Source organism: Lutjanus erythropterus, chromosome 4, assembly GCF_056507025.1.
Source record: "Lutjanus erythropterus isolate fLutEry1 chromosome 4, fLutEry1.hap2, whole genome shotgun sequence".
Classification (NCBI taxonomy): Eukaryota; Metazoa; Chordata; class Actinopteri; order Lutjaniformes; family Lutjanidae; genus Lutjanus; species Lutjanus erythropterus.
The window spans coordinates 15,736,059-15,759,648 of NC_139320.1; the positions used below are offsets into that span (position 1 = coordinate 15,736,059).

General features: G+C 37.5%; 1 protein-coding gene across 1 annotated transcript in view; it reads right to left on the minus strand.

The window, feature by feature from the left end:
* Window positions 1-4,369: 4,369 nt before the first annotated feature.
* lsamp (limbic system associated membrane protein) overlaps window positions 4,370-23,590 on the minus strand; it is a 243,097-nt gene continuing 223,876 nt past the window's right edge. The window contains exons 7-8 of the mRNA XM_084717115.1: window positions 10,880-11,028; window positions 4,370-6,656 (exon numbers count right to left, since the gene is read on the minus strand). Of these exons, the coding sequence (XP_084573241.1) occupies window positions 6,559-6,656; window positions 10,880-11,028 (247 nt within the window). The 3' untranslated portion in view covers window positions 4,370-6,558. The remainder of the gene's footprint in view (window positions 6,657-10,879; window positions 11,029-23,590) is intronic.

Sequence of the window (23,590 nt, forward strand, 5' to 3'; positions counted from 1 at the left end):
TCACAATACTACCAACAATAAAGTATGCTAATGATATATCATTTATTAGTGCTACTAAAAACAAAACTGAAATACAATTAAGTTTACTTAACTGTACTATTATGACACCATTAACATGCCTTTAAATATAGTCAAGTACATCCTCTATTAATATATATATTAATATATATATATATATATATATATATATATATATATATATAATGCAATCAAAATGTGTGGATAATATATTGTACATACAATTTATCTGAATTTGAAATGACAAGTTGGACAAGTTGAAAAAAGTGTATTTTTAAAAAGTGCAGCACAAAGAAAGTTGTATTGTGTTTTGTTGTATTGTATGTGTATTTAAGTATTTCTTAATAGTGTCTCAAAATGGTACTGTTAAGTCTGAATTAGCATACTTTTGGTACATTAATCATGAGTGTTCTAAATTAAATGTACTTTTTCTTAGCTGTATTTTTTTTTTTTACTTTGACCACTGACAAACAGTTATGACATACAATATATAAAATATAACATCTACTGTCACTGCCTGCATTTTCCCAGCTGGTGTGGGAAAACTGCTTGTTTTCTAACCTTTGACACTGCTGCATTTCCTGTTCAACTTCTGAGTCAAAGGCTAATGATGATGCAGAATAATACGTCTGTGTCCTCATTCTGCCAAATGCCACAAGGCATTATGGGGCATGATTTGGCTTGTTATGACACCTTGTGGTGAAACGTTGTACTGCAACACTCCCTATGGCAGCACACTGCACAGTTTGTTGCCACAGGGGTTTAAAGAGCCTGAGCCATATTGCCATTGATGTGAGATAATACCAGTCTTACCTTTAGTCTTGTTGATGAGCTGAGTCTGATGAGCTGAAAGTATTTCTTGTCATTTCTGAGGACAAAATTATCTTCCAGAGAGAATATAACAATACATATATTATTTTATTTGCATGTTACATGGTGATAAACACAACAGTACCATTACGATTCTGTGTGTTCCAAGCTATCTCCAAAAAAAAAAAGAAAAGAAAAAGAGGTTACTTCCCCGACATCTCAAGTCACATTCAAATACAGAACATTGAATTCAAACAACTTTATTTTGTTATGAACATTTTCTCATATACCTTTATAGTATATTGTTGTTTTTTTTTAAGAAACTGACTGCAGTCACCTTATGCCATAGTAAAGTAAAGTAAAATAGGAAAAAAAGGGACATTGCTGTGTCATAATCCATGACTGAATCTTGAATTTCCCATGACAGAGGGAAGGGCCGTATAAACGTGATAGTTACATTTTCTGTTGAAATTTTTAAATGTTGCGTTGTATAAACACGATTTTATGGATTTGCTGACTTTACAACATTCTACTGTAGAAACATCATACTGTATATACACTCAGAAGATGAAAAGAAAAAAAAGAAATCTTGACTCAGAATGGAGGGTTAGCACTGTAACCATCATTGGAAAATAGAAAGTTAGCTTCTTGGCCAACTTGTCATGTCATGCCTCATGTTAGCGTCTCAGGTAGTAACAGAATCAGAATACACACGCGCACATACACAAGCCAACAGTGAAGCGATGGTGATGTTTTGAGGCTATGCTCAATAGTAAACTAGATAGCTGTTTCTACAGTCTTCAGTAGATATCCAGGTCTGTCTGCAGGGGGATGGTACTGTGTCCTTAGGCTGGCTGTTGGTCTCTACAAGCAATAAAGGCCAGTATTTCCTTGTTCCTTTCTGCTGTATGGATAAGACAGAGCTCCATTGCTTTTACATATGTGGTCTTATTATCAGTCAGCAAGTATTGGCTGGTTTTAACCTGCATGGACACACACTGGTGAGGTTTGCTTCACATGAAAATCATGTGAAGGGAAGAGGGTTTAGAACATGACAGTCAATTTACTTGAGCTTCATTTAAAATAAGATTCCTCATGCTATTTGCCTCGGTGCAGTGAATTCTACCTCCAAGGTAAAAAAGTCCAGTGAAGTACATTTAATTTAAGTATACTTTCATGAGCAAATGCTTGATGGACCACAAGTGTGGTATTTTTGATGTATTAACATAAACTTAGTAGGCTAATAATATACCAAGCGTGCTACTAAAGATATACTGAAATACACTTAAGCGTACTAAAATTGAGACACTATTAAGATGACTTAAATTTACTAAATGCACCAAGTAGAACTTCTTTTAAGGACCAGTGAGTTGGATTTAGTGACATTTAGTGGTGAGCTTGCAGATTGCAAGGCTCACTCTATCTGTATATGATATAAACAGCTCATTTTACAGTAAAAAAAAAAAAAAACTCCCACAACAATTCTTATTTTCAGGTGATTATACACTAATGAAAACATAATTATTGCTAATTATTTTATTGTCACTGCTTTATTCTGCCAATAAATGCCCCTAAATCTTACACATTGTTTCTTTAACTAATGCTGTAGTTTTAAAAATGCACTTTTTTTTTTTACTTGAAGTATAGTTGGATCCCCTTTTCAGAAAGGTGTTAATGCACTTTACATGTATAAGAAATACACATATAATTCGATCAAAATGTATGAATAATGTATTGTAAATATAATTTATTTGAATCTGAAATGACTTTCAAGAGGTCTTAAAATACAATTAAAATGTAAACCTACTTCATGATGCTGGAATAAAATGTTAAAAAGTACAGCATTAGTAAAAAAAAAAAAATTGCTAACAATTTATTTGAAGACTGTCATTATGCTGTCATAACCTCAGGGTGATTTAGCAGCTAGCTTCAAGGCTACTTGAGCTAATAGCTGGTGCTAGCTAACAGCAGCCTACTTTAGCAACAAGTAGCTAACCACCGTCTGTTCATCAGGTAACTCTGTACACTACATCACCTTGGTACTGTACTATGTCATCAAATTGGTCTCTTAACATTTAATAACACCTTTATAACAAGTTTTAATTGTATCACGGTAGACCAGGAATTTGTCCATAATGCCACTACAAAAGAATTTCACAGGGTCATAAAATTAATGACATCCTTATCACAACTCCAAAATATACCATCTTAGTTGAGGTCAAGGAAAAGTATGACACAGTTATAATGGTCTCAGATCTCCCACCCAGTGTCAAAACCAACCATATGACAGTATTCATTCATTCATTTTCTGTAACCGCTTAGTCCGTAAGGGTCGCGGGGCTGCTGGAGCCTATCCCAGCTTATGACAGTATGATGTAATATTAATAATAAAGATTAACAGTTCATTTAAGTTTGATAATGTCAAGTTGTCATAACAAAGACATCTCAAACGATGTCAACTTTGCATTAAAAATTACATAATTGACCAAATGACACTTAATGACAGTAGTCATAAACATTCATAAAGACGCCTTCCAGTTCATGACATTGTCATAACATGGTTATGACAGTGTAATGACAGTCCTATGCACACCCCTTCAAATAAAGGGTTACCAAAAGTTGTAGTTAGGTATTTTTAAATGCATCTAAATTCCTTCTCGAAAGAAAACAGCCAAGCACATTTATTATACTATTATTACATCAGAAGTAGCACACTGTCAGTGCATTAATCATAAGAATACTTAAATTACGTCAACTTCAGTGAACTTTTTCTTTTTTCCTTTTTTTAAACTTGGGTCATCATGTATTCCAAGCAGGTTAAAATGTATGCTGAGCACAATTTGGAGATATTCAACCCTGCTCTGGTAGTCTGTCTGGGTCTCCTCCAGCAAAAATAACACATTTTAGTTTAGAGTCTGCCCAAGACCAGCCTAGCTCTGCCCTGAGGTTTTTTTTTCATATATATGACACATAATGAAACAGACAGACTTACTGAAATAGACATGTAGCACAGATCACTCTCATGCAAACTGATCATGAAGAACAAATTCACCACAGGTTCCAGATGATTTGCTTCTCACTACAGTTAGAAGATAATTGCTGCTGATAAACTAGCATCCTCAGTATGGGCTAGCCAGAGGATAAAAAAGCAGTAAGAGAGTCTGCAGAAACACGAATGTAGTAGAAAAACATCAGGAGTCAAGTTCATCCACGCTAAAGTGAACACACCAGAGCTGTCCAGTTTTAGAAAATAAACTTAAAAAAAACACGTGGGATGATGAAAGCATTAAAAAACAAGCTGCTTTCTTATCACATCCTATACTGAGAAATATGATTGTAAGATATTCTTGATGTTGTGACTGACAGAGACGGCAGACATGTTGTTTCAAGGGTTTAAATGCTTCAGCTTTCATTGAAGTTGTGGCCTGTTTCTGTCTCTGTACAGCTACTGTTTCACCCACATGAAAATTAGACTGGATCAGATGGCATTACTTACACTACAAAGTCACACAGCCATGGCCTCAAAAGCATTTACAATGAAAACACTGGGAACAATGTCTTTAATGTATGACAAGGATGACATTAATTACACGTGTTGTTTTACAGTACTAGTACTATCTCGGCTTGGTTGTTAGAAGAGCGGAGACGTGGACGCACATCCAGCCGAGGAGCTGAGCTGGGCACTGGCTGGAGTCCATACGCTATTAGTCACCTTACAGCAGGTCAAAATAAACGGCAAAAAAAGGCAGCTCATCGTGCATCATTTTCACAACAGCAATGGCCTCTGAGCTGTTTCCTGAAAGAGCTGCACTGTTCGAAAGATCTTCTTCTTGTGAGTTTTACAAAATGTGACACGTGTAGTATTCATTTAACCACATTTTTTTTTTTTCATAAAATAAAGAAATAAATCCAGTGAGCAGTGTAAGAAAGAGAAAATGAGCTGTTGGACATGTAATTTAATGGCATTATTTTGTTAAAGAGGCCCATCAGCACAGTGGCCCTGGTGGCCATTGAGGGGAAATAAGCATTCATTTGTTTTCTGCTCTCATATTGAATTCCTGGCATATGAAAGAGCATTACAAGCTAAACATATCTTCCATTCCCTACAACATCATGTAAGCCAGCACTTGTATCATCTCAAGGATAGGTACAATAATAACTGCACGAAACTAACTTCTTTTTATGCCAGACCTGTTTGTATAAACATCATTGTCTAATGGGCTTCAGTTCACATGATAGAGCAGGGTTGTCAGTTCAAAGGATCTACATGTTATTCATCCTTGACAAATTGCTACCCTACTCAGACACATGGACACATAAAATTTGCCTTTTCATATAGTATAAGGACATTGGATTCAAGTATATATATACATACAACTAATATGAATGAGGTAAAGACAGAAAAAAATAACCTCAATATCAATATATTATGAATTTTTCTGTATCGTTTCATATTAAAACACACATACTTCTTTGAAAGAGAAAAACAAAAAAGTAAGTCATTCATTGGTGTCATACATTTTTATCCAAATTCCAGCAGTATAGAAGAATGATCCTAAAACTCATAAACTAAAAGCAAACACTGTATGTGGTACAGTATACTGTTTGTAGCTAAATGCGGCGCAGCCTGCTGTGAAGCAGAGACAAACCGCACAGTACAGTTGGTTGGTTGGTTGGCTGTCAAACAAGCAACGTACACTGCAACAATTTTCTCTGTTTCTTGTTGTTACAGTGGCAGAACAAGTCGTCTTATCATAGAGAAATACAAAATTTTACTATGTACAATACGCATCATTATAACCTACTGTGTTTCTTTTCCTGCTGCAAAAGAAAAGAGGAGATCTTTTGGAATAAAGGCGAGTGGTTGCAAAGCCACTGAATGAAGATGTAGGTATCCATCACCAGATAAACTGATTTCCTCATGTTTGTAGGATCAAGTTGGATCTATTCACTGCATCCTCAATTTCTGGGCTTGACAATGGCTGCTGCATCTAGAAACAATGTCACTGATTGGAGAGATATCCGGCTAATGCTCTATATCTTTGTCTCAGTCTAGTAGCATCAGATTATGGTAGTGCAGACTTTAATATCAAGCGGTAATCTCATTACAGAGTCAGCTGCAGTATTTTCCCTTTGATTTCTGTATGTGTTAGTTTCAAATCTATAGAGTTGATGGATATTTGGCAGATACTTTGCATGTTGCTCATTAATGCACTGGTTAAACACTTGGTTAAATCTAAAATTTTAAGTTAACATAATGCATCTATGGGAGTAAGAAGAAATTTACCTTATGTCTTCAGTACCTCTAGAGACAAATGATTGTTGGCATCCCTGTGTGCGGGACGCCTCTGCTTTCGTTCCCATGAAGACAAAAATACAACAAATCCCAAACCCGATCTGCCCCCGAAGATGAGATATAGCAGAAACAAAGAAGTGCATACGAATTAAAAAGAACAATTCTTTAAAAGAGCACTGTTTGCTTGGTCTGTCCTTCATTTCACTGTTTTTCTTTTGTTGTTCTTATAACATTTTACTCATAACCCATGACTTTTCATAATATCTGTAAGCAGTGCTTGAGAGCACGTAAGGTTTTCGTATCATGATGCAAACAGTCTGGGGGGGGGGCGCGGAGAAGTTGGTAATAAGGTAGCAATAAGGATGTCGGTGAGTCGGAGAGAAGAAGGGAAGGCCAGGAGGGAGAAGAAGAAGAAGAAGTAGAGGACAGTGGTATTAACACTTGAAGAAAAGGCAGGCGAAGCAGGCCAGCAGGAGCCACAGTGATTGAGATACACAGGCAGAGCCATTGATATCTCGACCTGTACCAGGTCCTGAAAAGAGAAACACAGAGAGAGGAAGAGAGAGGAAAGCATTAATATATACGTCAGAGACAGCCACAGAGCAGTAGGCCCACCACCTTAAGCAATAAATATTGCCCCTATTATGATTTTTATCAAGAAGGATGACAAATATTTGGATATCAACCATTTTGTGCAATCACACAGATAATATTGGTATTTTTGATTCCACTTCCACATTCATTATACTGGTGCTAAAGTCAGTAAACACATAAAATGTAATGCTGGTTGCTACAGACCAAGTACAGACTTTGAGAGGTGTTTGGTGACATCTGGTGGCCATCTTATGCTCTTGATTACCGTGATTTACCCAAAAATGAAAAACTCAGTCATTCTACTGCTGGAGAAAACACTGCTGGAGTTTCACAGGCTGCTTGTCTGGCGTGAGTCTCCTAAAGCCCCAACATGCCAAGTTGACTAAAAAAAGTGTTATTTACATCATGTTTTTAGTCTGAATCTTCAGTGTAGATCCTTAGTTTGGAGCCACGTTCATGTGCACACACACCGTCTGAACAGGGCGTGTGTGGTGTGACAGAGTGCAAAAGTCATGCTGGGACTTTAGGAGACTTGGATTATGCCAGACAAGCAGTATGAAGGTATTTTATGTTCTCTTTCCAGTTGTTTGAAAACTGGTCACCGGTCAATTACATTGTTTTCCTGTGAAACTCCAGCAGTATTTTGAAAACTAACAAAATAAACCCAATCCTCAATGGACATGAGGGTGGGGAGATAACAACTAAATTTTCATTTTTGGGTGAACAATCCCTTTAAGCTCAAGCCCAATTCATACCTCTGGGAGCACAGATTAAGCATAAACTACAGTATATGTATGGAAATACATGGTGGGACTGAAACATCAACTCATTGCAAGACGAAAGAGAAAATAATAAGAAAATATATGCAAATAGACAAAACACATGCAAATGAAGAAAACATCATCACCAATTTGCTAACACATGTACAGGAAAAAAATGCTGCAAAGAGAGAAAATTCAATCAAATAGAGTATTGCACAACAAAAACACAAAACATAACTACAGAAACATGCAGATAAAACAGAAAATTCAAAAAGATGCGGGGATGCTGCAAGTTGAACAGATCACAACAGAAATTCCCAGGGACAACTGAGAAGTGATGAACATGCCCAGACACACGTGAGGAACGCTATTTGTTGCAAAGCAGCTCTTCAAGTTACCTAATTTTACTATTTGTCAGCCGCCATGAGTGAAAGAATTTATCTTTAATCTGTTTTTCTAGATCCGCCCCACTGCCATGACAGGTGTTATTACATTTCTCTAGAAAACTCACCATTCAAGGACTGATCAATGAGTTACCAACCATGGTCACTTCTGCAGATCAATAACTTTGAATTGTAGTTTCTTGTCTTTTCCACTATGATGTCATTGAGCTGTTTAAAGCAAGTTTAAAGTATTTAAAACAGATGTTTGCAGCAATTGAGACTCTGAAATGCTGTAAAAATAAAAAACATATGTCTGGAGTTAAATTACACGAAGATTTAAAACTATGACTATCCAACTGTCAATGATTATAGGATTGTGATGAGATGAGTTTTTTTGCTAATGTCTGTATGTATTCATTAAATATTGTTGTTCAGTAAAGTTTGGTTGTAAGAAAGCTACAGACATAACGTCTGATCATCAGAGTTTGGCACTAGAGGGTTACAATTCCCCATTATTTGCATTCAGAACTACTCATGTTTTTGCTGTAAGCTGTTTTTCATGCCAGTTCACATTATGGTAACATTAGTAGGTTTGTAGTAATGTTTAGTAATTTAATTATGGTATTTATGTCGTACTCGTTTACATACAAGGAATACACAGGACAACAACTTTAAATGCGAATATTTAATTGTCTATTATCTGACACAGGATAAATGATATGGCTTAATAACCACTGACATAAAGAGTAATTAAACAAACAAACAGCACTGATATGAAGATTATTAAGGAAACAGTGTAAATGAATGGGTTACAGTGAGAGGAAAGATATGATTACCTATAGGATGAGATACTAATAATTACTGACTACTAATGAATACAATGATGTAATTTTAAGATAAAGCCTGATTAACTTTTCTATTTTTTCAGCATTAACCCAGTTTTGGCTTCTTTGAGCAGGGTAGCTGGATTTTTTTTTATTTTTTATTGAATATTGACGTTGTTACCACCAGTCAGAGTTCTTTCCCTCCACTTCCTTTGTTTCAAACGAAGAAGGGGATATTTCCCATATGAATCTTTTTTTCATTCATTCAGTTTCTTAATTTGAAGTCTACATGCATAAATCACATATTCATCCTCCACCACGGCACATTAAAATAATAAACAAAAGCAACTGAATGGCACTAAACCTATTATTGATAAAAGAAAATTAATAATACAAACATGTTTTTCTCATTCAACCTTGAGACACTGTGTAGAAATGCTTCCTATTACTAACTAAATAAATGATGATTACACAGCATTTCTCTGATTAATAAAAAAAAATGTAAGTAGGTCTGGACATAAAGCTGGTGTTGCAGAAGACTAATGATACATGGCCACTGAGTGGCAGTATGGTCTCAGGCTGGTTGTATGATACAAAGTTGAGAATTACTTCAGTTAATGAAATCCTTAGCTGGGTGTTATTACCTTGATTGCAGACGAGTGAGACAGCTTGTTGACCTGAATTCTAACGTTCTAAAAAAACAGTTTTATGATTGTTGTTGGATCTCTGGAGGTCCAGAAAGAGGAGCGGGTTAGGCAGGGTTCAATGTGAGTATGTCAGTTTGTGAGTCTGTAGTGGAAAAAAGAGTTCATACTTTGGTGATAATTACAGCCCTTCTGATGTAACTTCTCTGGGGATGAAAACAATCAGTATTAATCAGAAGTCTTATTGTTCTGACTGTAGAAAGACAATTCTTTTCGTTCTACAGAGATTTTGGCTGTTAATTTTACCATTTTCCATCTATGGCGCTGCAATCAGATGCTACTTATCTCTTTAAATCTGTTATTTTTGCAGCTTTCTCGCTGGAATGTCTTTCACTTATGACAAAAATACACAGGCGAGAAAAGGAAGTAAGGGGTTTGCATTGAAGAGCAGCAAACCTTGAATGTCTCAATGTTGTTGAACTTCTTATGTGAACGTGTACCTTCAACATAGCCGGCCTTGGGATATCTAGCAGCTAAAGAGCAATGATGAGTTCATGTGAACAAAAAAACAGCTACAGTGAAAATCAATATTGGACTTATATTCATCGGGGAGTCCAAGTAAATGCAAATGTTCCCCTTGTATCAAGTGGATGTGTGTGAACTGAGGGCAACACATTATCCCTAATAACTAACGAGAAAGTTTCTTAAACCTTACAAACATTAACCTGCTTTTGATGTTACTACTCACATTCATGTCGTTAATGTGAATTTCCTTCCACTTTCAAATTTTCCTTTTGATTTGTATGTACTGTGAAACTGATTTGACATCATGTGGACATGTCATATTGGGTAAATTGTGTAATATAGGCAGACTCGCTCTCAAAACTTCCATTTTGAGGTATTTTTCATCAAGCTGAATAGACAGTTATGGAAATTATGAAGATGAATATTAACTTTTGTACCTTCTTGGCCCATTTTGAGACATTTTGGGGTGTTGAAAGGGGATTTGAATCATCTGAGAATATATTCAGAGAGTAATATCTGCCTTTGACTTTACTAAAAAAAACTTTGAACATGACCTTACTTCACTCACGTACTACAAGTCACCTTTCCTCTACAGATATTCATGGATTTCCATGAAGGTTCAGTTAAAATTACTGTCATGCATAGTTGAGTACACTGTTATCCAAATGACTGAAAATGACTACACAGCAAGGTTCTGGTTCTCATTCATCGTTGGATTGAAGCTTTCAAATAAACATTTTCAATGATGCAACAGGAAATTAGGTAAAAAGAATTAATTCCTCAAAGTCATTCAGTCTCACCTTGAAACTTACAGTGACTTGAATGATGGTTTGGTTGAACATGGAAGTGATACTAAAACCTTGCTGTGTTACTTCATACTCAGTTTTTTATCTGTGTTGTGAGGTATACAGTCCCTGGATGTGTGACAGTTACATTTGTGGAGTTAGGGTTAGGATTAACAAGAGTCTTCTGTCTTGGCTTCAAACTGTGGGTGATAGCAAAAGGCAGTAATTTCAAAACTCACTATAGAGGAAAAGACTGGCATTCTGGACACCCAGTCGGTTCGAGGCCACACAGGTATAGTTCCCATAATCCTCTTCAGTGACGTTGGCAATCATGAGAATTGTGGTAGTGCCAAGAATCTGGATATTGATGCCCTGGGAATTGGACAGCCTGGAGAGGAGAGAAAGACAGAAGCGAGGTCATTTTAAGCAAATTGCAAAGTAATGAAAATTAGAGTTTAAGCCAGAAGGGACTTTGTGACATTTTGGGCAAAGTAATAAAGTGCGCAGTGCTTGTACATGTAAAGGAGAAGAGTTACTTCATAAGAGTTTTACTAACAGACTAACTAAAAGAGAATACATACTTATTAGTCTAATTAGTTATAGCCTACTACTGGCTTAAATATAGCCTTCATTATCAGCCTTATAACATCAGGGCACTTTTCAAGATGAGGTTGACAGGGTTCAGATGTTTTCTGAATATAGTGTTAGCTAGAGGTACAATACTGCTGCCTCTATAACATACTGGATCACTTCACAAAATTATTCAGTAAAACCTGTATTTGTCAACATCTTACATGTATGATTTTTTTTTTTTTTTTTTTTATTTATTTCAAAAAGACAGTTTCTAGACATCGGAAGACAACCAAATCCCAACCCGGTATAACAAATTGCGTCACCTATAAAAATATATGTTCTTATTCTGCAGTCAAGTTAGCAATGATTTATATACACTGTCTGATTGGACTTGTCAAAATAAAGCTTGCCAAGAAACGTTTCAGGTAATGGTCACAGTTTGGGAAGGTTTAGGCCAGACTCCTGCTCTAGATCAACTAACTGCATGTACCTGCCAGTTAACCTGCAAAAAATATAGTTTTATAGGTAGGGGTGAAAATTAATGAATTGCAGACAGGCAGCAGATGAGAACATATAATATAACATGTACAATACAATAGTAGTTTTTATTTTTACTGGAGAAATTAGAAATGAAAATGACTGTGCATTATTTTTGACATCTAAATCCACTAATAATATCAATATCAATTGTCAAAATTTTATTGTGAAAGGCTATGACACAACCTTTGACCCCACATCAGGCCAAATAATGAAACGTCTTTGTCTGATCTGACAGCCATGTAGGCTAGCTGATACTTACAACACATGACATACAAGATAAAGCTAGTATAAAAAAACAACAACTTGTAGACAATACTTTGTCAAAAGTCAAGTTGGATATTTGGGAGAAATTTGGTGTGATCAGAGACTTTGAGAATAATGTTATCTTTGCTTCTTGTGAAAAGTGTCAAAAAATGATTAGCTTGAGATAGCTGCAAGTTAAAGGCACATCATCATTGAGGAAACACACTGACAGCTGCAGGAGGACAGGTGCTGCACCAGTTGAGAAGACAAGTGAGTGGCAAGGGACGAGTGAGTAACTGTGTACGTGTGTTTAATATTGTTGTGCAAGTTGACACTTCATAAGAGCTGGCTCACGGCTCAGTTCACTGAGATTAAAATGAACTAGTTCACGTCTATAGTTCACAGTTTTGAATTTAATTGAACTGATTTCACAGTCCCAAAAATGAACTTTCGCACTTTGGCACTTTTATACAAGCAGCAGGTTATTTTTTTTCTTTTTTTTTTTTATTTAATTTTAAATTGATCCTCCTCCTACCAGAGAGTCTATATAATGGCATTGTACAAAATGGTGTGCAATATTCACGTTTTCTGTATTATTTCGCATGATCAGGATAACTTACATCTATAGGTATTAACAACAAATTACAACAATTTGAGAATCTTTATCTCAACAGCAGACAGCAAACTTGAAGACCAACATACTGGAGAAATTTTCAGCTGTGAACTCAGAACTTCAGATTTTCCATTTCGAATAGAACGCACCATAATGCATGAGAACTGCTGACACTCTCTCTGTGCTACAAGTCTGCACAAAACTTTTCTATCAGTTGACGACACGAATGTTATATAAAAAAGGTTTATAAAACTGGACCTGTACAAAAGTATTTAGTGAGGTTTAAGAAAATGTCATTGTTTGGTTTAAAATAACTACTTTCTTTAAATAATCAACATTTGCTGTTTGCCTCACATGGGAAATCTTGTTCTCCTGTGTGAAAGTGCTGTGTTTTACCCACCCATCCACCCCTGCATCCTCTTATATGGATTTTCTCACTCTTAATACTACACACACCTTCATACATGAATGTACTTTTCATGTGAAGATGAGGCAAAATGTGACACTGACATGGCATCCTCTGGTGGATCAGTAGGTCTATCACACATGAATAACAAGCCGTAATCATTCAATCTAAAAATCACAGAAATAAATGTCAGTATTTACACTGCTGTCTGTGAGTAAAGGTCTTCAGATAGCTAATAACAGTAATTATATTCCAGAATGAGTTATGCGGTGCTTTTGCCAGCAATCGCTTTGAAAAATCAGGGGTCAGAGTCACGTCAGTGAACTCGCCGAGCGTGGGCGGTGAGGGAAGATAAGTTTTCCCATTTTGGAAAAGACCTTTTTCATTAATAGGGCAACACAATGCATTTACCAGAGAGCAATCCTTGAACCTTGGGTTACGAAGTGAGCAAAGAAAACATGATGCAGTTTTCAGAGAGGCATTGTCCCTCACTATCCAGGCTGTATATTTCTATTTTCATTTATGTTTGCACAACATCCTGTGAACATGGAAAAACAGCCAACTCAGACTGCAAATATGAAATGAACATGGAGCAGGAAATACTTCTGTTGCCTATGATTATTTATTGTATAATTCAAATGTCATTGTTCTCTTTTATTTCAACAGATTACTTTGTTGTCAGCGAACAAAAACACAGCATCATTATCCTGTTTTCACACAAAAGATTAGCATGCTGCTGAAATTCGTCCCTGTGCAACTTGGAGTCCTAATAACAACCAAACTTCTGACAATCAATTATGTCAACCTTGAACCCCTTTCAGCACAAATTAATCAATACAGTTTGCTGACTCAGGCTGTGTACCTCGCTGATGAACTGTTCCTTACATCATCACAACCAAATAAAACTCCTCTAATAAGACGCTGCACATAATGGATTCTGCTTGTTCTGGGCTGATTGAGCCCTTTCGTATCATGAATGAGGTGAAGTTCATTTAAGGCGCCTCAACTTAATCCTGCTTAAGTCCGGGTAATGTGGTAATCGGAATTTGAGCAGGGGAGCGAGGAGTTTGTGCTGACACATACTTGGCTGATAGGAAGTATTAACATAAAAAGGAAAACGCACATCACGGCACAGCATAATTTGGCTCGGTGGGGTGCGGGGACTTGATAAAGTGCTGAGGTCCTTCCCATAGGGACACCTTGGGAACGGGGGCAGTGTGTGTGTGTGTGTGTGTGTGTGTGTGTGTGTGTGTGTGTGAGTGTGCCTGAATGCGTGAGTGCAAAAGCAAAAGAGAGACCTAAGGGAGGGCAAGTGCACCAACAGTGTCCCCACTTCATCTAAAAGCAAACCTCCCTCCTACGATAAGGCCGGCAGCAGATATATTCTCCAGTGTGTCTTCATGAGAAGTGACGGCACTATTAAAAAGGCCTGGCTGCCCACAGAGCATGCTGAGAAACCCAGATAATACACAACACCACAGGGAGCTGAGAGCAAACAGCTATTTTTACTATAGATTACAGCGCATGATTGTAATGCAGTAGCGGGGGAATAAAGTGACCCAAACAGGTCAAAAGAGGCAGAGCTCACTTTTGTTTTCACAGTGAACATTTCAGGTCGGACTCTGGTTTTATTTGCACACATGCTTAGAGTTCAAACACCCATCAGCAGGAAACCGGAGTGTAAAGAACTGGATCTCTGGCCTCCCAAAGCGAGTCCTTCTCTCTATTAGCATTTATTGAGCTCAATATTTCTGCTGCCCATTTTAACTTTTAACACATTGGCACACGCAGATCTGCAGCCGGCAACTTCTCTCACTTCTGATTTCAAGTTCATCCTCAAATATGCCTGTGTCGCTGCCAGCTTCTTCATCTGGCATAATAGACTGGAATACATTATCAGAGAAGTTGGCAGAAACCGTGCACATCAACCTTTTCTAGAGGGAAGTTTCTCAAGTGCTCTCATCATCACTGTGTAACACCTCATGTCTTTCCTTGCAGGCAGAGGGCAGCAGTGCTCCTCTATATATCTCCAGTGATCATTTCTCGATGCACAGAGACACTCTGCTACATTAAACCCTAGATTGAAATGACTTGACCCCTCTATTTGGCGGAGGGCATGCAGTGTGTGCGCAGGGCTGCGGTTGCAGGCCGGTGGAGATGAAAGACCAGACCAAATCATCAGATGGGCAGATTTGATTCTGTAGCGTGTGGGAGCATCTAAAGTAGGTTATCACTGCCAGAGAAAGTGACAGGCCTGTTATGATTCAAGGCCGATGATAAATGAAATCAAGTGGAGAGTCCTGCTGAGACTTGTAACCCAGAGATGATTGAAAACAGTCCGGTGGCTGTGACAGACATGTATCAGCTGACAAAACAACAAACCGATCTGTCTGTCACGTTAGCTAACAACTCAGTTTGGATTTTCTCATGTTGTAAACATGGGTGGAGTGATTTACTGCACAGAGAGCAGGGGCAACACCCTACTGTTAAAGGACAGACAATGGTAGATTCTACAAGCATGACACTCAAGACATAAACACTTTTTGTCTCAGATAGCTTCTCCTTTAGGGTTACAGAATCATTTAAAAAAAAAAAACAGGCTGAAAGAGCAGCCAATTTACAATTTGGTTCAAATTCAATCCTGGACAGCCAGTGAGAAGGTGAGAAGAGACAAAAACAGCAGGGAGGCCGATGACTGTCAGGTAGTAATAGTTACTGGAACTAGAACTACTGTCCAGCTGCTTTAAGATCACGATGCATTTGCTGAGGCTGATTGAGTCTCTTAACACCATGGAAACTTTCAGATCCTGGTGAAGTCAGTGATGTGAGATGATTCATGTATTGAGTTATGTTTCATCAGCTGAGGTGGTCCATGTTTTCATGTGGATATTACACTAACAGGAGAGGTATGCACAAGGTTGTCCCACCTAAAAATATCAATATCAGTTTAGGGGTACACTATATTTGCGATATTTGCACTACTTTACCTTGCCATCAGGCATCTTTTTCTGATGGGAAACTGCCGTTATATAAGCTCTGTCACGCTCAGTCAGACTCTAAAGTCACAAAACAATGTAAAGAAACTGATTGAGGCAGCGGTAGACCAGCAAGTCCCATTTTCTGCGTGGTGAAAGAACTGATTCTATCCATGGAGTCTGGTTGATCTGGAGAGAGGGAAATTTATCCCTGCCAGGCATAAGCAGGGAGGGGATCATATAATCACTTCTGTGTGTGTGAGTGCACGAAAGTGTGCGCACTCGATCAAACAGCCTAATTTTTATTGTGCACATTAATGGCTGTATGCTGATGAACCTCTGTGATTCATAATTTTGAAACCTTGAAAAACCTTTTTAAAATGACCTCACCAAACATATTTGGCAAAACTCAAAACTGCAGATATCTAATAGGATAAAATTATGAGGCAGTGACATTTTATATCCAAAGGGTCCGCTTCACTGTGACATCAAAATGTTTCTAAGTGAAGACAGCATGGTTCTCACTGGAAATTATTCATTTAATTCATTTAGCTGAAAAAACAGCAAAAAAAAAAAACAAAAAAAAAACTTCAGTACATACATTATATGAGTCTGGACGGACGTGGATGTAAACTGTAATTTGACTGGTTGGCAGACATACAACTGCGAGTTAATTGTCTTTTTTGACTGCTCTGCTTTATCATCTGGCAGTTGTGGTGACATTGCAGTTGTTGCAATGTTGCCTGGTTGGAGTCTTTGCTCTATTGTGTAAGTATATGTCATGGCAAGTTAAGTTAAAGGTAAAAATATTCTAAATATAGTGTACATTTAAAATGATTTGATAAATCAGTGATGGTAAGCACCAGTACATTGCTTACCTCCCTACACCGGTACTCCTGCTGCTTCCCCAAACTGGGGACCATATACTGTAGGCGATACATTGATTATGCATAAACACCTCATACAACCCCACTTCAGATAATCCAAACAACTTTAAGCCTCTCGTGTCAGAGGAGGAGAAAAGAGCGAGCCCAGTCTGTGTTCACCAGGTTGTGCTGAGCAGTTTGTTCGAACTCTGTTTACTCCTTCAGTTTGGTTTGTTTGGGCAGGTGAGGGCAATGTTTTTTGAACTTGGCACTAGATAACTGCACCAAAAAATGTGTGTCTCGATCTTATTCCAAGAGAGCTGCATCTGTGGTTTGTTTGGGGCAACATAGTTCACCAAGAGGAAATGAGAATAAGAAGTTGGAAGTTGTCAAAATGAACTTGTCTGGACCAAGAGCCAAGGTTTCATTTCAAATTTGTGGGGCTGTCACACAATTAATAAAAATGATTTAATACTAACCTAGCTTCCCAAATTAACAAATCAGAAAGAACTGATATAAAAAAAAAAATATAAGAGGGGATTAAGGAAAACAATTAATCAATCTCAACTTCAGTGAGACTTTACAAAGATAAATCCTGCATCTGATCAGTATTGGTAATTAAAATATGACAATAACAGTTTATTTGTCAAAATATTGTAAGAGAAAGGGATTAAAGAAGGTTGAATTCAACAAGGGTAAAAAGGACGAATTTAATTATTAGCACGTTTGTGTTTGAGGCTGAAATAATGAGTCGACAATGCAAATCCACAAATCCTAACAATTTTCCCTGTTGCCTCACTTTTCTTGTGTTGTAGCTAGTTTGACCAGACAAAGTGAATTGTATATTTATCAGTTGCTGGTGCGGATGTCACCTATGAGGGTGCAACCACACCTCCGGTTCTGCTCCAACAGATTTGTTTTTCACTCTTTCAGTACCAACATGATAACGCTGGGAAAATGGCTTGTTCTCACTAAGAAATGCTGCTGGAGACGATGTCTGATTCAATTGTAATCACACAGCTAATAAGAAGGAAAACAGAGTAAAGTAAATAAAATATTTTTTACTGATTCTGGCAAATCAAAACAGAACAGAGTACCAGATGAATACAGATTATGGTTGTATTAACAACAGACTCATAACTGATTACAAAACTATACATACATTTTTTAAAATATATACAAGAATACGAAAGAAGCTTCTTGGCTGTTTGCTACACCCCTCCCCCAAAACAGCGATTATCTAAATAGTTTCATAGAGCCCGACCAATACTGGACTTTCGGGGTCAAAGGCAATACTGACAATAGCAAGCAAAAAAGTTTGCATATCAGCACATATTGGATACTGATGTAGACCTACAGACCAACACTAGCTGATCAACCGACCGATTTCTCTCTCTAGCTCTACTTAACAACCACAGCTAGGTATGGCAGGTCTGTCAAGCTTTGGATTTCTCCGCATGTTCACTCTGTGTCCATGGGGCTGGACTAAGATCAACACTCAGCATTTTAAAGAGTTTGGAGGCTGTTTTTTCTTTCCAAAAGCAAAAACACATGAGCAAAAGTCCAAGGACACTGAGCTACTGACTTGATCAGTGACATTGGTGATTCAGAATAGGCAGTTTAGATTTGTTGATAAAGATTCGTTCATTTATGCACTGAATACATCTAATGCTGACTTTTGGCCTGGGACATGCGGCACATTCAGCCTATAAATTTAGCACAGTGTCATGCATGTACCTGTTAAGTGTATATTTAACAACTATTTAGCAGGGTTCTCATTTTGAAATGAGTCAGGTGGAAATTAGTCCCATGATACCAAACTATGGAATATCTGGGGATTAATAAATACAAGGTTCCTTAAATGGTGGAGAGTACAGCTGCTAACAAATCTACTCCCCAATATTCTTTTCAAGGACATGCCTTTCCAGAAACGATGATCTCTCCCTATTCCTCCTTAGTATAGCTGCATTCATGCGGTGTCAGAAAAGAAAATTCATGTGAACGCCCCCCTGCCCAAGTTGAAATAATAACTCAGAAAGTCAGAGAAAATTTTGTGATATGACTTGCTGACTGGTTGTCTGCTGACATATATAAGCACTAGCAAACATGATGGACAAAAATAAATGTTTGGCTGACAAAAAATTTTAAATAAATAAATAATGTAGTTTGTCATGTGGTACCCAGTTTAGTTAGAAACTTTATTAGCAGTAAACCTCATAAAAAAAAGTCAGGTTATACGTACCTACCCTTACCCTTAATAGCATCCATGTTTTTTTCATATAGAGCTTAAAAACTCATGAACAAACATAAGTCAGAATGACAACTTCCAATCTCAGGAAATGGCACCATCCGAGGAGCACATGAATGCACCACAAGCATTTGACTTCTGCATATCAGTGCCTAAATATGAAGGTCCACAATAATGGATAGGTTCTGAAATGCAGTTTTAAAAAAAACTCTCTGTTTATTTAAGACTGAATTGTGAGTTTGGCTAGAAACATTAAAAAGTCAGAGGGAAACTTTGTTTTCAACCAACTCATGGAGCTACTGTCATTAAACTAGCTACGTCTGATAAAATCTGCCAGCAAAAGTTGTCATTTCAGATGGCAAAACCAATAGTTATGGGCTGAGAATGAGTAGACTCCTGTTATCTACCTCTGAAACAAAGAACCGTTTGTTTAAAAAATTATCAAGAATTTCAAGTCTTGCACTGTCACTGAAAGCTGTGTATATGCCAAGCGACTTTCGAAAGACTGCATTTAGCATATTTTCTTGTGATTAAAATGCAGGTTTCAGGTGTTGATGAGGTTAAACTGATTAAAAAGGGAAACATTTGCAGGGGCAAGACCCCACCTTAACAATCAGGTAAATAAGACACAACAGGCCACAGTGAATTAGCTTTGATTCTTGGGGAGGCGACTATAAAATTAACTAACCAAGCAAGGATAAATGATATTATTATGGTGCATTAACATCATCATCCAAGGAGAAAGTGCAATAACACTTTCCACTGGCACAGAGGGAGAAACAGCTATGAACAGGCACATAGCCAAAATCCTCCAGGGGACAAAACAACTGAGATAGATGGAGGTTGGAAACAACAGATAATGCAAAATATTTCAACGACCATAAATCTTCCTTTTCAAGCACTGGCGTGATAGGCCTATTACTTTAGAGACCGTATCCGAGATAACACTTGTGATGCTCCTCCAATATTTCCACCCAATCCTCAGTGAACTTTTACTGTTGTAGTTTTGCTGTGAGTGAAATTGCAGACGATCTGCATGTGCAGTTTTCTTATCATTAGCCGCTTCCATTCACGCTCCTCCATTCCCAAACCGACTCATGTGGTGAGCTCGCTGCAGAGGAGGGAATCTCTCGGGTTATTAAATGACGAGTGTTGAAATGAAGAGACTGGGTTTTCATTGCCTTTGAATGTTATTACACTTCGATCCTCTTCAAGTGTTTTTCCAGATACATGCATGTAACACTTAAACTGATAGCTTTCCAATGAACATCTGTGTCTGGTCACACATTTTTGCAATCTCCTAGGGGACAGTGCACTGCTGGAAGCTTGATTTCCATTTCAGTGGAATTACTTGTGCTATGAGGAAAGGGTTTCTCAGATTTTCAGCGACTAAAGTATATAAATTGCATGCAGGCTGACACCCGATCTGTTCTCCTTTTTCTCTTCTCAAAAGAATATCACAGAATCCACTTCTGTCTCACACAGTAATGTTCAATTAACAATGGAATAACAGCTGAGCGCGTGATTAAGTGGGTGATTAGTCATTATCAAACTACACAGATGATGTCATCAAATTAACACTGGGATGTGACAATGGGACCACTGCGAGGGCAGATTTGACAAAGGGATCAGACAGATCCATTATAACCACTGAATAAAATGATACGGAGCATGCCCGGCACAAGAATAAAGTGATGAAGCTGCTGCCACATGTAGGAGGAAACTACTCAGGAGAGACTATGTAGAAAGCTTCTGACCTAGGCCATTTAAAAAAAAGATGAAAGATCATAGGCTGCACCTCAGTGTAGTCCTGTTGTTTGAGGACAGCTCACAGATGAATTCTCATGTAGTATTCACCAGGGATTGGCATCGTTAGGCTGGCTCTGCACAGTGAAATGTTCAGGCAACTTTGGTTGAAACTAAACTGCAACACACTTGAATCATGTTTGAAACTCCGCAGCAATCAAACGCTGATAAAGTGTCAGATGATGACATCAAACATTCCAAACACTCCAGCTGATTTCAATCGATTTCAACTGACAACGGTTTATCACCAACATGAACAAATGAATAAAACAGAAGGCGGTGTTCTGGACTTCAGAGGGAATTTTTTGTCATTGTTTATTTGCATTGCAGTTGGCGGGTTCATTTCATACTAATGTCAGGAGGTGGCAACAAAGAGCTATTATATTTCTTTATTTTCTTTGAATCAACGGGAGACTGCACTCACCAGAGGCTCATGGGAATGTGTACAATGATTCATCGATCTCTCTTTCGAGTAGCCAAGAGGTGGCGCTTTTTCCTCCAGCATATCAATACGCATTGATGCACTGTTGGCTCTCTTTCTGTTCTCAAACTATTCTGTTCTTTGGGACAGCTATAATGAAACAAAGTGGTCAGCCAGTTCCAAAAGAAAAGGCAATATAACATGTCCAAATTTATATTATCCAGTGAGAAAATGATACAAAATAAGACACAGATGCAAATGTTGTTACAATGATTTCCCATGTGATATAATCTAGCAAGAAAACAATTATGATTAAAAGAATTACCAATCAAGCTAGGTAATTTTTGTAAAATTAAACTGTGTTGCATGAGGCACTGATTATTTTTGATATGCATAACTGTCAAGTTTCATGGAAATGTTTTGCTGCAATTTACAACCTGCAAATAATTGCGTGATGGTTTCACCATGTAAAGGCAGCCTTTGGATTTTATTGATACTGATCCTGATACTGACACATCTTATCAATATTGATACTTTCCAGTAATATTATTGATAATACTCATCAGAAGTGTGGCTTGAGTCACATGGCCTGGACTTGACAAAATCACTTGCATTACTACCAGTGACTCCTGACTTCACTTTAGACTTTTGACTTGAAAATACTTGATATTTTCACTCAAGCCCAAAGATTTAAAAGTATATTATTTAAATAGTATACCACAAATTAATTAATTTCCCTTCATTTCATGAATCAACTAACAAAAATTAACACCCACCAAGCATCAAATGTTAGCAGATTTTCTGTTTGGTGAGTAAATCTAGTTAGTGTTTGTACCAAAACAGTCATCTATGCACTGCGCCTATCCTCTGATGTCTGTTTGACACACACACAGGAGAGACTTCATGATGCATTCAGGTGGATCTACTCAAATGGCTATGAAGGTTGTTTAAATAGATATAGATAGATAGATATAAATTACATCTGCCTTCATATTCCATTGCTTTCTTGTTCTTTCTCTACAGCATTTTTAATATTTAGATGATAAAATCACAATAATCCACTCATTTCCACATGGGGAAATAAAAAAAAATCTACTGAAAAGAGAGGCAGAGCTTGCTGTTAAAATGACATTGCATTTGGTCAAGAGCGCATTATCACTTGTTGTTGAACTAAAAATTCAAAGTTTAGGATTTGGGACTTGACATGTGACTTAACAATCCTGACTTGAGTATTGACTCGGGACTTGGGACTTGAGTGCAAAGACTTACTTTTGACTTGCAAAACATGACTTGATCCCAGCTCTGCTAGTCATCATAACTTGATCAAGAAAAATAAAGACATGACATGAAAAGATGCGAAAAGATTAAACTGCAGTTTTATTATGACTTATTTGCAGGACTAAAAAGTAAAATTATTGAGTTCTTCCATTCAGCTGCATTTTCATTAAGGTTAGTCAACTGATCCCCTGTTTAGATAACATAACAAGATACCAATAGCAGAATCATCTGAGCTTGTTGATATTGCCGTACTGATCGGTCAGGAACTGGTATCAATTTAGTACCACTTATCAACACCCATCTCTAGTATTCACCAACTACTGTACTGGCAGGGGGAACAATGTTCAATCTGATTTTTAATTTAGAAAGAAACAGTATTCATTAATAAGCCCTTAATCGTGCTCATAACAGGAAACAGCAGAACCTCTTTACAGCTGTCATGGTCATGCCCAAGTAAATCTCATTACTTTGCCTCATTATTCTATTTGTAAAGGCAGCACCATAAAACAAGTTTGCTCTTTGCTTAAGGGCTATTTAAGTCAAGTCAAGGTTATTTTTGCACCTTAGCACCACATGCATATCACCAGTTGCAGCCCAATTTCATGTCTAACCTAACCAAGTCGTTTTGTTGCTTAAAACCAAACAAACTGTGACTGTCACCTGAAATGTCTCCTTGCAAGCTTTATTTTGAAAGTCTCACCTGATGGTTCATATGTGTTGTTAAGGGAATGCATGTACTTTTCACGCCTCGGTGAGGCTAAACGTAGCACTGTCACGGCAGACTGGCAGGTCTTTTACATGCTTTGGAGTTACCGTGTTGCACCAGCAGGACTCTTCAGCTAAACCTACTCATCAATCATCAGAAATCAGATAATAATATAAATAAACCCCAGAGAAAGTACAAAATATGCACTCTGGTACGTAAATGTACCACAAACAAACACAAACTGTTGCATGTACAGTAAGAGGTGTTTAAAGTGT